The sequence below is a fragment of the Argiope bruennichi genome, chromosome 3, assembly GCF_947563725.1.
Source record: "Argiope bruennichi chromosome 3, qqArgBrue1.1, whole genome shotgun sequence".
NCBI classification, from domain to species: domain Eukaryota; kingdom Metazoa; phylum Arthropoda; class Arachnida; order Araneae; family Araneidae; genus Argiope; species Argiope bruennichi.
The window spans coordinates 130,550,455-130,563,227 of NC_079153.1; the positions used below are offsets into that span (position 1 = coordinate 130,550,455).

General features: G+C 30.3%; 1 protein-coding gene across 1 annotated transcript; it reads right to left on the reverse strand.

Annotated features, from left to right (window-relative positions):
- Positions 1-633: 633 nt before the first annotated feature.
- On the reverse strand, positions 634-11,952 carry LOC129963626 (uncharacterized). Its single transcript, XM_056078107.1, has 5 exons — positions 11,691-11,952; positions 8,591-8,775; positions 5,779-5,938; positions 4,142-4,294; positions 634-835 (listed from the first exon to the last, which is right to left on the reverse strand). Exons 1-5 carry the CDS (start codon positions 11,900-11,902, stop codon positions 634-636), a joined length of 912 nt encoding a protein of 303 aa, XP_055934082.1. The 5' UTR covers positions 11,903-11,952.
- Positions 11,953-12,773: the final 821 nt, after the last annotated feature.

Below are 12,773 nucleotides of genomic sequence, written 5' to 3' on the forward strand. Positions count from 1 at the left end.
AGTTTGGAGAGGAGGTGCCAGCTGAAGTGTCTTCCTCATAATTTGACCGCGGCTCAAAATTGCGAGGTCTGTCCCAAAATAGCCCTAGTGTTACTTTAACAAGGGGCGTTAATATAACTAAACTCCTAACAAGAATTGATTTTTTTTTGTAGTGCGATTGTATCGACAAAATCAACTTGTTGAAGTTAACTCGCAATTGCATAATTATGCTCACTTCTTCTTCTACTGCCTGTACGAACAAATAAATTTAAAATTGGTATTGACTCTTAATATTTGGATGGCTCCTCTCAAGCAACAGTCAAGGCGGTGTACAATTTTAACACGTTTCATTTGTTTATTTTTTTAATTTTGATTGTTAAAAATATCTATTGTGTGGTAAAAAAATGTAATTAATTTTTCTGAGAAATTGAGCTTAATGCAATTATGTAAATTTATTTTTCAGAGCACTAAACAAGTCCTTGTATTAGGTGAATAATTATGTCTCGAATTACTTTACCGAGTGCAAAGAGTTAATTTTTAAATTATAGAACTAATTTTATTCCACACAATCATAAAAAGGCCATTTTATTGCAGCTCTTGTTGAAATATTCACTAATTTTAAATTGTTTGAATTAAAAGAAAATACTAAACAACTTATTTCACATCTGTATTTACATACAATTGGTATGGATTATTCCTATAAGCTCTTTGAATCATATAATCGAAAACATCCCCTTTTTCTCGAAGAAGAGCGTTTTTATTGAAAACCCATTTATAACACTTGGCGTCGAACACTTGCCATTTTTTCTTTCTGGTTCGATCATGTTCATATTCTATACACCTTTTCTTGAGATATCTAAAATGCAAGAAAAATAATTATTAAAACCTTATGAAAGAGAAAATTTTTGAACTTAATGTAGGTTAAGAATTAAACATTAAATGGGAAGAAAGAAATCTGAAAAATAAGTGAAGAGAAATCTATCTGCATCTTCAGTTTTATGCATTTTTTTTTACAGCCATCTTCAAACAGTGAACTTATAATTTAATTGCACTAACATAAATATTCTAATAATAATAAAGATTTCAAAAAAAAGTTTGGAAATCTGGAACTTAAATATTATATATATATATATATATATATATATATATATATATATATATATATATATATATATATGATATAATATTTTTCATGATAAATAGTCTCTAAAGATTAATACTATTACTAAAATATAAAAATATGCTTAATAGATGCATAATTCTTGTAAATATTGCTCTGTAAAATTTCGTACGATTGTTATAAATAGAATGCATAGTATTCATTGGGAAATTTGAAGAAAATGTGAGAGAAAAAGTCAATCTTTTAACCATAGGAGCTCATGCCAGATTCATTGTCAAAGAATAATTTATAAACTCTCAATTTTTTAGATCTATACAAATTATACAATTCTGTACTCATTAAAATACTCCCTATTTTATTTGACTAAAATTGAAAAAATTAATTTTTTTGAAAGGTACAAATGGTCCCAATTCCCTTAAGGGAATTTTCAATGTTCCTGATGAAATGCCACTGGGAATACTCTTATTAGATTTCATGAAACGATTTTGAAAAGTTGCTTAAAAGAATACTCGTGTATAAATGTATTAAAAGCGTCCTTTCCTATGTATTCTAAAAGATGCTTACAAGGTCATATTACCAGAATATTTTCTTACACTTGTTGAAATACATACTACGTCATTTAACAGCCGCCGTGGAAGCAAAAGAATTTGCATCATATATAAGGGAGATAACCTTAGATATCCTTATTTCTTTGTTAAATATCCTCCTGTTAAGGAAATAAGTTAATAGCTTATATATGGTTTTAGGTATCCCAAACATGTTCGGAGCAATTTTTTTAGAAAAACGTGGTGTAGACATACTTTAACCATATTTCTGGGGTTAAGACTATTCAAAATTAGTAATAGGATGTCAGTATTTGAAATAAACAAAAACTTTTTGAAAAATGTCATTTAATAGCAAACATTTAAGCAAATTCTTCAAAAACTTCAAATTGGCTACACCAAAAACTATTGCTCTCATCCGAACAAAACTTATACCAAAATAAACTACATAATTTTCTCTAGGGAATGAAGTACAACCATATGGTTATAATAATAAATAAAAATTTTAGAACCAGTCGAAGAATTTATCATGAAATTTTTAGTAAATTTATGACGTTATTGTTCAAACAATAGACTGTAAATTAAAAAAAACATTCCCTCAATCTAAATTCTTTAAGATCATTCCCTAGAAAATAGTATAAAGACAAAGTCCACCGAATTTCATAGTAATATGATATTTATATTTTAATTTATTTGATTTGAAAAAATAAGTAAAATCAATTTTGAGAAAAATGCATTTAAAGTATGCACTAACATGTTTTAATAATAAATTATGCGTGTACATACTTGAAATTCACCACATTTATAGGTTATATCCTCGGCATTTAATAATTTCCCTTTTTTAATCGTTTTATATTTTTTTCTGGCAATTGTTGTGTTTGGCAGTGAATACCGCCTAGATTCGATTATTCTGTTTTTGTCGAGCTGAGCAAATGCTCTAACTGCATTTGCACTATTATATACACCAATAACCTTAAGAGCATTCAGTAATCCCATAAAACCTTCATTAAAATGTATTACAGACATAAATGCCTCTAATCTGAAGGTTCGGAGCTCAACAAAGACATCTTTAGGTACAAATTTCCACAAAACACCGTTAAAACTCTCATTGGCATTTTTCATTTTGCAGTGCAAAAAATGTTACCTATTTAAAACTAAATTCGTGTTTATACAAATTTTTAACATGTTTTTGACTCTTTAAATCGGTACTTCCGGTCATTTAAATGTATACTTCCGATTTACTGATCATTACGAAAATATTAATATCTTGACTGTAGATTAATGTAGAAATAAAAGTAAACCTGTTTTGGATAGCTCAAAGACTGGTCTGCCCAATGAAAAAAATTTTTAAATGTCATATTTGGCAAACATTGGCCTTTTCAACGTGGTCGGATGCCTTAATAAGTTATATAAACAAATATTTATATAAGTTATTATGTTATATAACATATATATAAAATATGTAAAATATGTTTATATATGCGTTATTTTATTTATATAAGGTTTAGCATTTTGTAATTCTTTATTCTTTGCTGTTCTTTTTGTATGTGTTTTTTAATTTGCTCTGTGGATTGCATTCGTTGTGTGGTTTTGATTATTCACTTTGTAAATGAAACCAATCTCTGTAGTTTGCTTATTTCAAATAAATAAATAAGATAAAACCAAAATCAACTCTTTAACGTTTTGGTTTTAATAAACAATATTTTTATCGACATTTGATACTTCTTGAATTTTCGCTAAAATATTTAAAGGGCCGCAGTCTCAATAGGCGGACAAAAATCAATAAAAAGAGACCATGAGAAATCATTTAGAACTTATATAATTTTACAAGCGAATTTAGCTGAGACAGCATTTTGATTTTTCCCCATGTAAATTCAGAAGAAAACAAGAACCCATACAGAAATTAAAGTAAAACTTGAATGCGAAATTATTAAAAATAATTATCTTTAAACACGGGTAAATTGAATTTATTATACATATGCCCCTTCTTATTATTCCTATTTAGCAAAGTAATTTTTTTTTAAATAATAATATTTTTTTTAAATTTCATTATTTTGTAGCCAAAACTGACAGATTTATGAAAAACAAATTTTATTATTTTAGACCAATCGATAATCGCCTCGAAAAAACGCCGTCTGTTGATTGGCGGATCATTTTCAATGCAGCCATTGAAGTGATTTAATATTTTACGATACAGCGATATCTAAAACTTTTCGATCAATTTTAATCGAAGAAGTCGTGAAATGTGTTTTTTTATCAAAATGTAAGTAGATCAAGATTAATTAATTAAATGTTTGAAATAAGGGTTATAAAAATTTAGAGCTGTATAAAAATAAAGATTTTTTTAGAAGTATATTTATTGACTCAAGCAGCATGAATTATAATCTTCCTGACATTTTTCCAACCAGAAGTAAATGTCTATTTCGAAAGGCTTAGAAATTAGTTACTGGACCGCAATCAGAATCGATGCTCAGTCTATATCAATCGATCGATCACTTACCCCACATGCTTTTTGCACTGTGTGACTGGATGATCTTTTTTAAAGCACTTTATCTGCAAGCAATCGAAATAAATAATCCCAACTGCATTTGATGTCCAGGTGCCTGCTTTTTTCAAGCAACTGTGAAACTGACTGTCACAATCGCAATGAGATCTGTGAAAAAGAATATCTTAGGTTAATATAAATCTAAATGGATCTAGGTCACTCCTTTTATTTTAATATTTTATAAAAGTATCACAGTAATGCATTAGAAACATCATAATAAACTAAATGCAAGATCTCTGTTGTTGCTTATAGAAAATCTAAGAGCAACTTTGAATGGTTTCTTGTGGCTTGTTAATTGCTCTTGATAGAATAAATAATGCGAAAGCCGTCCATTTATAATATATGACTTTTAAACTGTGAAATTATCAATAAAAAGTGTCTCTTCTTAACAAGCTGCCTTCTAAAACTACTCCATTAATTTATCAATCTCATACTCGACATAAACTGCTGGAAAAGTGGGTAAAGCTTTAGTAATTGAAGACAAAAACTGGCTTAACTTCAGTACAATTCTATGAAATTATTTTAATTATGTTTTAATTATGTCTAAAAAGAAGAACCATATTTACAAAGTAATATGGCTCTTTTTTGTATATATATTTATATAGGTGTTGAACGAAATGAAAATCACAGAAAAATCGTCCAATAATCAAACTGACATCATTAAATGGATTTTTTTATTTCAAATTTTAAGCTGCTATAAAGCCATTCGCAACAAAGTTATATTTAGAAAACTTTAAAAAGATGTGATGGCAGTTATTAACACGTGGTTGCTTGATATTGACACAAAGTTGAAATCTTATTTAACCTTACGTTATAAATCACAACTTTATGTAAAAGTGTAGAGATAATTGATGGAGAACACTTCAGACTTTACATTTATTTTCCGAAAAAGGAACCAAATAACACATTTTCTGGTTGAACCAAGATAACTTTGAACATTTTATAGCATAATTTTACATTAATACAAGTGATTCAAAATTGAACATTCAAAGAGTTAGCAGAGGGGTAGAAAACACAAGAGCATCCCTAAATCACACAAGAAAACAAGACAAGAATTTCCAACCAGATGAATCTGAATGTTCTGTTTATTTTGCTGGACTCTACTAGATTTTCAGCTCTAATAATTGCAATCTTTCACTACGTATGTTGACATGAAACAATGTTACAAATTCTGAGATGGTGGTTATGTATATTTAGCTTTGAATGTTTGATGACATCGAAATTACAAGGATATGATTACATACGAAACAGTGTTGGAGCAAAAGTGTACCATATCAACGACGGTTGGAAAATTTGCATCAAGATTCGCATGAATACGAAACATTTTACAGTACGTATAGACCTAAATGTAAAAAAAAAATCTGTCCATTACTCATTAATGGTTTACCAAGTATAAGATTTCACCCATTAATGCCATATATGAATCTTCGTATGTTCTTCAACACATCAGAGTCGTGTTCTTTGCTATATGCATCTCATCCCTCTCATATTTTTAAGTTTTCTACCTCCTTACAAATTTTTTTACTGAACTATAACTCCGTCTGTATAACATGCAACTCATTTTTGTAAAAGAAAGAAAATAATGCATTCACTTCGTGAAAGGTGAATCATTCTGAAGTCCATGCTTGATTCGTCCTCCAAGAATGTAGTCGCCGCAGCGGTCGTGATCTCTACAACATTTATCGGTCTTAACTGCTACACCCAAATCGTTTTCACTTTTGGCGATGTTGCCAGCACCGCACCATTTTGTACCTGCACAAAAAATAATTATTAAAAGTTTTGTTCTTACATTTTATAACAATTTGGCATTTATCTACATTTTAATGGTAGAAAATATTGCTCGAAATTTAGCTCATTTAATCTTTTCCTTGCGCATTTAATTTCAGATTAATGGAGGCTTTTTTGCTGTTGTTTTTTTTAATACAAAGTTACATATAGAAAATATTATAATCTACCAAAAATTCCATTTCAAAATTTTGATGCATCTCTTCATTTGAAATCCCATGAATCCATTTTTCAAAAAGTCATTTTTATTTTCTTGTATACAAAGTGTAGACAAAGTATTGTAATCGTCAAACAATTCAAATTCGAAATTTTGACGAATCTCCACGTTTTAGACCTCTCTGAGTTCGAAAAATACATTTTCAGAAAATATACGTCTATCTGTCTGTGGCAAAGACAAATAAAAGAAGCTTTCTGCCAAATGGATGCCAATGGACCGTGGTGGCCTGTTGGTAAAGTCTCAGCTCGTGAGCCGTAGGGTTTCAGGTTCGGGACCCTATTACACTGAAGAACCGTCGTGTAAGGGGGTCTGTTGCACGCTAAATCCGTCAGGCCAAACATCCTGCCGATGGTGTGGTGTGAAGAGGGGGCTACCAGCTCAGGTGCCGTCCTCATCATCTGACCACGATTCAAAATCACGAGATCCGTCCCAAAATAGCCCTAGTGTTACTTTAAACGGGATGTTAATATAACTAAACTAAACTGCCAGATGGATAATATTTGGTATACGATGTTTACACAAAATTTATAGATATCGATCAAATTTTGAGCAAGATCTGTTCAGAGGAAGTCCATCTGTCCGGCTGTTCAAATACGATAACTACAAAACGAAGATAGCTAAACGGATAAAATTCTATGCACATACGCAGCATCTAAAGTGTATAGAATTGTCAAATTCTGAACCAGATTCTACAAGGGATTATTCGTCTGTCGTTATGTACTTCCAGAAACATGTAAACGCAACAGTTTAAAAACGAAATGACCTCAATGTATTCAAGTTGGTTTGAGATTTTGTGTCACATTTTCGGTTCCGTCGGTTGGGAAGAAGTACTCAACTCGAATTTCGGATACTAATAATTGAGAGAAAAAAAAGTGTCTAAAGCATAAATTTGATTTTTAGATACTATTAAACGCATGTCAGAGATTAATTGCCTAGATTCAGTAAAAACGCTAAATTTCCTCCAAAAGTTAATTTTTCGTAACTATCGTACGCTAATGCCCTGTAAGACATTCTCTGGGAAAACACTTTTATTAAAGAGTATGCAATAAACTTTTTGAGAGATCACTCCCAAAATTTCCCGCTGAATTGAATTATACTATGTGTATATGTCTGTAAGTATGTTAACCCGAAAACGGATGGAAGTTACCTTGTGAAACTTGATGTGTAACCCCAGTAATAAAATTTTAAATCTATATCCAAATTTAAAAGTAGTGCAGTAGGTGAGAAATCTGACTGTTATGCTCGTATGCACGTGAGAATGTATAAAATTTGGTTTCATCCTAAGAATTTCTGATCTGTACCAAATATCGGATCGAATTATTCATTTGCCACGTTATTAGTTCTCTTCTATTCTGTTGGCCTTCCTATTCTTAAATATATGATTTTGTATCAAAAACCTAACAAATGAGAAAAATAAAATGTGTTACATGAACCTACTGTGGAAGGATGGTGATACAAAAATGTGGAAAAAAATTTAGTTTTATGCGTTTTAACCACATACCTCATTTAAATTGATTGAATTGAAATTTGCCTATTTTTGAAAATTGTTAAATCTGTTGCACTAATATATCACTTCTTATTCATAATTAATATTTTACAGGATGCCCCATCTAATCAAGGACCAATAGCTAAATTCTAAACTATTATAGGCAGACATATGTTTCCAATTAGGAAAAACGCTTTTAATGGCATTAAATTTATATTTTATATTGTTTGAGTCAATAAATATATTTTTAAATAATTACAAAGTTAAATTTTTATACAGTGCCATTGTCCTATTAGTCGCATTTGCTAAAATATTCTTCACTAACTAGCATGTAACGCTACTCTTTTGTGACAAAACTGACCAAGCATTGAATTTCATTATTTTAAGCAAATCAATGGTCACCTTGAGAAATGTCTCTTGTAGATGAGCAGATCTTCCTCGCGATATCTATTGAAATGATCTAAAAATATCTGCAAAAGTGATATTCAAAGTTTCATAACTCGGTCAATTTTAGTTGCAGAAGATTGTTTTTTTTCTATTCAATTAAACTGCTGTCCGTTAAGAGTATTTTATTAAAAATAAATTATAAAACTAAGGGACTACATGAAAATTTTAAATTTGTAATTTTATAGAACTAAATTTATGACTCAAACAACAAATGATAAAATAATTCTTTATTTTATTTAAAACATTTTAAAAATTGGATGTACTTGGCTATCTCCAAAAGTTTAGGAAATTTACTATTGAGTTACAATTAGAATATCTTGTATTGAACGTACCTCCGTGAGTTGCCCTTCTCTTACCCACTGGTTAATTTTTTCTAGTGTGATCTGAATAAGGGCATTTTAACTCTGACTACCCTGTTTATATAACCTTAGCCCCATGGAAGAAAAGTAGAGATCTAGCTAATACAAGCCTGGTAAGATGAAGAAACCGCTTAATTTGCCAAACAGTTTCCACACCTCCTCGCCGTCGTCGTCCAAAGTATGCCTGCTCAATTTGGCTCGAGTGCAACTGTCGATGAGATATTCGATTGACGGCTTGTCAACAAAAATCAGGCTTGAATTTGGGAAGATTCCTTTCACGTAATTGAAGACCATTCTGCAAAGATACCATATTCTTCAAGGAACGACTATGCTTTAAAAAAAATCTTCGAAAATATATCAGACAAATAATATTACTTTATTACTAATTTGCTCTACTTAACAAGAAATGGTTAAAAGCTCGACATGGAAGATGGGGGATGACAAAGTTCCGGTGCCATATTCATTAAATAGTAATTGTGATTTAGTTATAGGTCTGTGCTGAAATAGCATTTGCGTTTTTAAGAAATAAGATATTTATGTAACTAATTCCATAACCGTAAAATCCCATAATGGATTTTCTACATTTAACAAACTTATAGAGGTCATTCAGATCATTCAAAAAATTTAATTAACCCTTAACTGGGGATGTGCGATCTGTGAGACCGCTAGCGATGGATTTTCTGTCACCCCTATTCTATTTTTAGCCCAACTGAATGGATTGAACCTGTAGCTTCCTGTTTTATGACCTTCAATACACGTGCACTTTTTTAACCGATTTCAGCAGATGCTTTTTAAAATAATTCAGTTATTTCTTCGAGCGCGGTCTCACAGACCGCATCTCCCTGTAAGTGCTCCAGTGATAAACAAGGCTTAGCAGATGGCGCTAAAGCTTGGGCCCCGAAATATCATCCAATTTACTGATCCTATTATAAAGCAGTGTTCCAGATACTTTTAAATGAAGCATAAAGTGATTTTAGTGATAAGGATAATTGTACAGAAGAGTTTTTCGATGAAAGTTCGCATTCAACTGATTTTGATATGTATGTTCAAACATAATTAACTTTTCTAGTGATAATGTATTTTGAAAAATTTATAAAATATATTAATATACCAAGAGATATATATACAGAATTTATAGGTCGATTTTTATACTGGTTCTTAACCTATATGTTTAAAATGCACTAGAAAACCGTGCTATGAAAGCCGATAAAAAAAGGGCCAATTTTACCTATTGTCATTTTTTTATCTTTCATATAATTGTTGAATTTTACATTATATTGTCTTCTATATACCTTCATATACTGTACAAATAAATATGATTTAAAAAGTAAAAAGTAATATGCTTTTTCAAGAATATTATTTATTGTAACATGTCATTTGAGAAGAAAATGTATGTTCCAACGTATTTACTTTTTTCAATGATAATATACTTTGAAAAATTTCTAAAACATATCTATATATCAAGAAAAATATCTTCAAAATATATTGGCAGTTTTTTATACTAATACATTCATCAGAAAATTTAATTTGAGTGTAAATGAAATGCGGTCTCATAGACCGCACCTCTCCATTTAAGTCTTAAAATTTCACCTCCCCAGTTAAGGGTTAAAAGAAGATGCGCGTATATGGGGACATATATTAAGTGCTGAGAAAGAATTAAACCAAAGGAAGCGGTCACCCCAAAACTTTCTCTAATACACTTTTCATGCCAAAGAAAGCCTTACATGGCATTGTCGTAAAATAGTTATGAAATATTAACTGTTGGCGTGTATTTAGCATTTTTGCAGAATCAGTCCTGTTATCCTTGGCGAGGTTTTTGGCGATTAATCCCTAGTATGCCATTCATAGCATCCGAAATAGAATTTGTGTTTTAGACGTGTTTTCTTCAATCGATTAAAATAGAAAAAAAAAATCACAAAAAACTGCACTCGTAGTCACAATATCATGTATCAAATTCGATATATTGTCAATGCGTTTTTGAAGACCGCGTTTACATATTTCTGAAAGTACAGGCTGATAGACAGTCAACCCATAGTTGGATTTGGCTCAAAATTTGATAGATGTCTAGACTGTAGATGTTAAATATGTATACAGAATCTTATCTATCTAGCTCTCTTCATTTTATAATTATTATGGTAACTTTATATTCGGACAGATGAACAACCTTGGAACAGATTTTATTCAAAATTTGACAGAAATCTGCAAATTTGGTGTAAAGCTTGTATACTAATATTTAATCGTCTAGCTCAAAGAGTTACCTTTGTCACAGACAGATAAATGGACATTTTCCAAAAATGTGTTTTTCGAACTCACGGAGGTCTAAATCGTGGAGATTCGTCAAAATCTCGAGATCGAATTTTTTGACGATTACTATACTTTACGACTTTTGACGATTACTCTATAATAGGTATGTGAGAAAGTAAAATTAATCATCAAAATTATTACATCCATGACTTATCTGATAACTTTGCCAGAATCGATCTCTATGAGATAATTGACCGTCAGATTTAACATATACGGACTTCCACTTCTCAATCAGAAATTTATATCGCTTTAAGACGATTACTCTATAATAGGTATGTGAGAAAGTAAAATTAATCATCAAAATTATTACATCCATGACTTATCTGATAACTTTGCCAGAATCGATCTCTATGAGATAATTGACCGTCAGATTTAACATATACGGACTTCCACTTCTCAATCAGAAATTTATATCGCTTTAAGACGATTACTCTATAATAGGTATGTGAGAAAGTAAAATTAATCATCAAAATTATTACATCCATGACTTATCTGATAACTTTGCCAGAATCGATCTCTATGAGATAATTGACCGTCAGATTTAACATATACGGACTTCCACTTCTCAATCAGAAATTTATATCGCTTTAAGACGATTACTCTATAATAGGTATGTGAGAAAGTAAAATTAATCATCAAAATTATTACATCCATGACTTATCTGATAACTTTGCCAGAATCGATCTCTATGAGATAATTGACCGTCAGATTTAACATATACGGACTTCCACTTCTCAATCAGAAATTTATATCGCTTTAAGACACATTAAAAAATGAAATTTTCTCTGGATACTTTAACCATACCGTACATATTCCGAATATATAACATGAAAGCGTTTAAATTTTAAAATTAAAAAAAGGCTCAATCTTAGTTTTAAACATACTGATGAAAAAATTCCTACTCACCTCTTTGCTGACACATAACAATCTGCTGTCATGTTGCTTTGTGAATCGGAATGAATAGACACCATTCTTCCACTGTTCTGATCGATGTAGAACGTCCACGTCCTTGAAGGATTGTGTTCGGTTTCTCTTTCTCTTTCAAAGGGATTGTCATTTACCAGCAACATATAAAGACAAAACAGCAATCCAAACATTGCTGGAAATATTACAAGCATACCTCACTAATTGTTAAATAAACATGTTCGTTGCCATGACTGATGTCTGTGATTCGCACCACCATCTAATAAGATGCTTTCTCATTTACTCTCATTTAATTGCAGAAAAGAAGGAAATGTCTAATTAGATAGTATGTATGAATCACAGGTGATTCACATGCTAAAAACATGTTAAAACAAAGGGATATAAACTAAACACAGGCTTGTTCCACTTGCATCAAATTGTATATTGATTAAGAACTTTTGCTGTCAAGCGAATGTGAGTCACACGGCAGTGAACGTTTCAAAGACTCTTTAAGAAGTCTTATAAAAGCATTTGGTATCCTGTATGAAAATATGAGATTAGATACTACAACAATATTTTAAATATTCATAGTAAAGAAAGTAAATGACACAAAACTCTGACGACAAATTTTGGCAAATAATCAACATTTCTCCGTTTAATTTGAGGTTAAAATTCTCATGTTGGCAGCAATTACAATCTGATCACTTTAAATCGCTGTTAATTTGTCGAACAGTAAAAAGGATCTATTCTCTTACTTTAGAATTATATGGAAAACATTTTCACATATGACATTTATTTTTCTATTTTATGAATTTTTCAATACTAGCGACTTTTATTGAATCATTTAATTTCAAAAATTATATATTGAATAATTTTTGTTATAATATTAACCTTTTGTACTCTAAAAAGTATTCGATGCATATTTATTCACTTAGAACAAGGACTGGTTCATTGTTTCGAAAAACAAATGTATATAATTATTTTAATTATATTTTCTCGAATTATTTTCCATATCTTCTTAATATTTTGTAGGGATTTTTAACAATTAAAATAAAAAATAAAAAAATTAGGCATCAAAATTATGCA

Bases quoted from the DNA above. Each gene is read 5' to 3' on its own strand.
- LOC129963626 (XM_056078107.1), bottom strand. From the start codon at position 11,902: ATGCTTGTAATATTTCCAGCAATGTTTGGATTGCTGTTTTGTCTTTAT. The intron at 4,295-5,778 runs GTGAATGCATTA...TCTTTTTCACAG, and splicing joins AATGATTCACCTTTCACGAA to ATCTCATTGCGATTGTGACA. The intron at 836-4,141 runs GTAAGTGATCGA...CTTGCATTTTAG, and splicing joins CAGTGCAAAAAGCATGTGGG to ATATCTCAAGAAAAGGTGTA.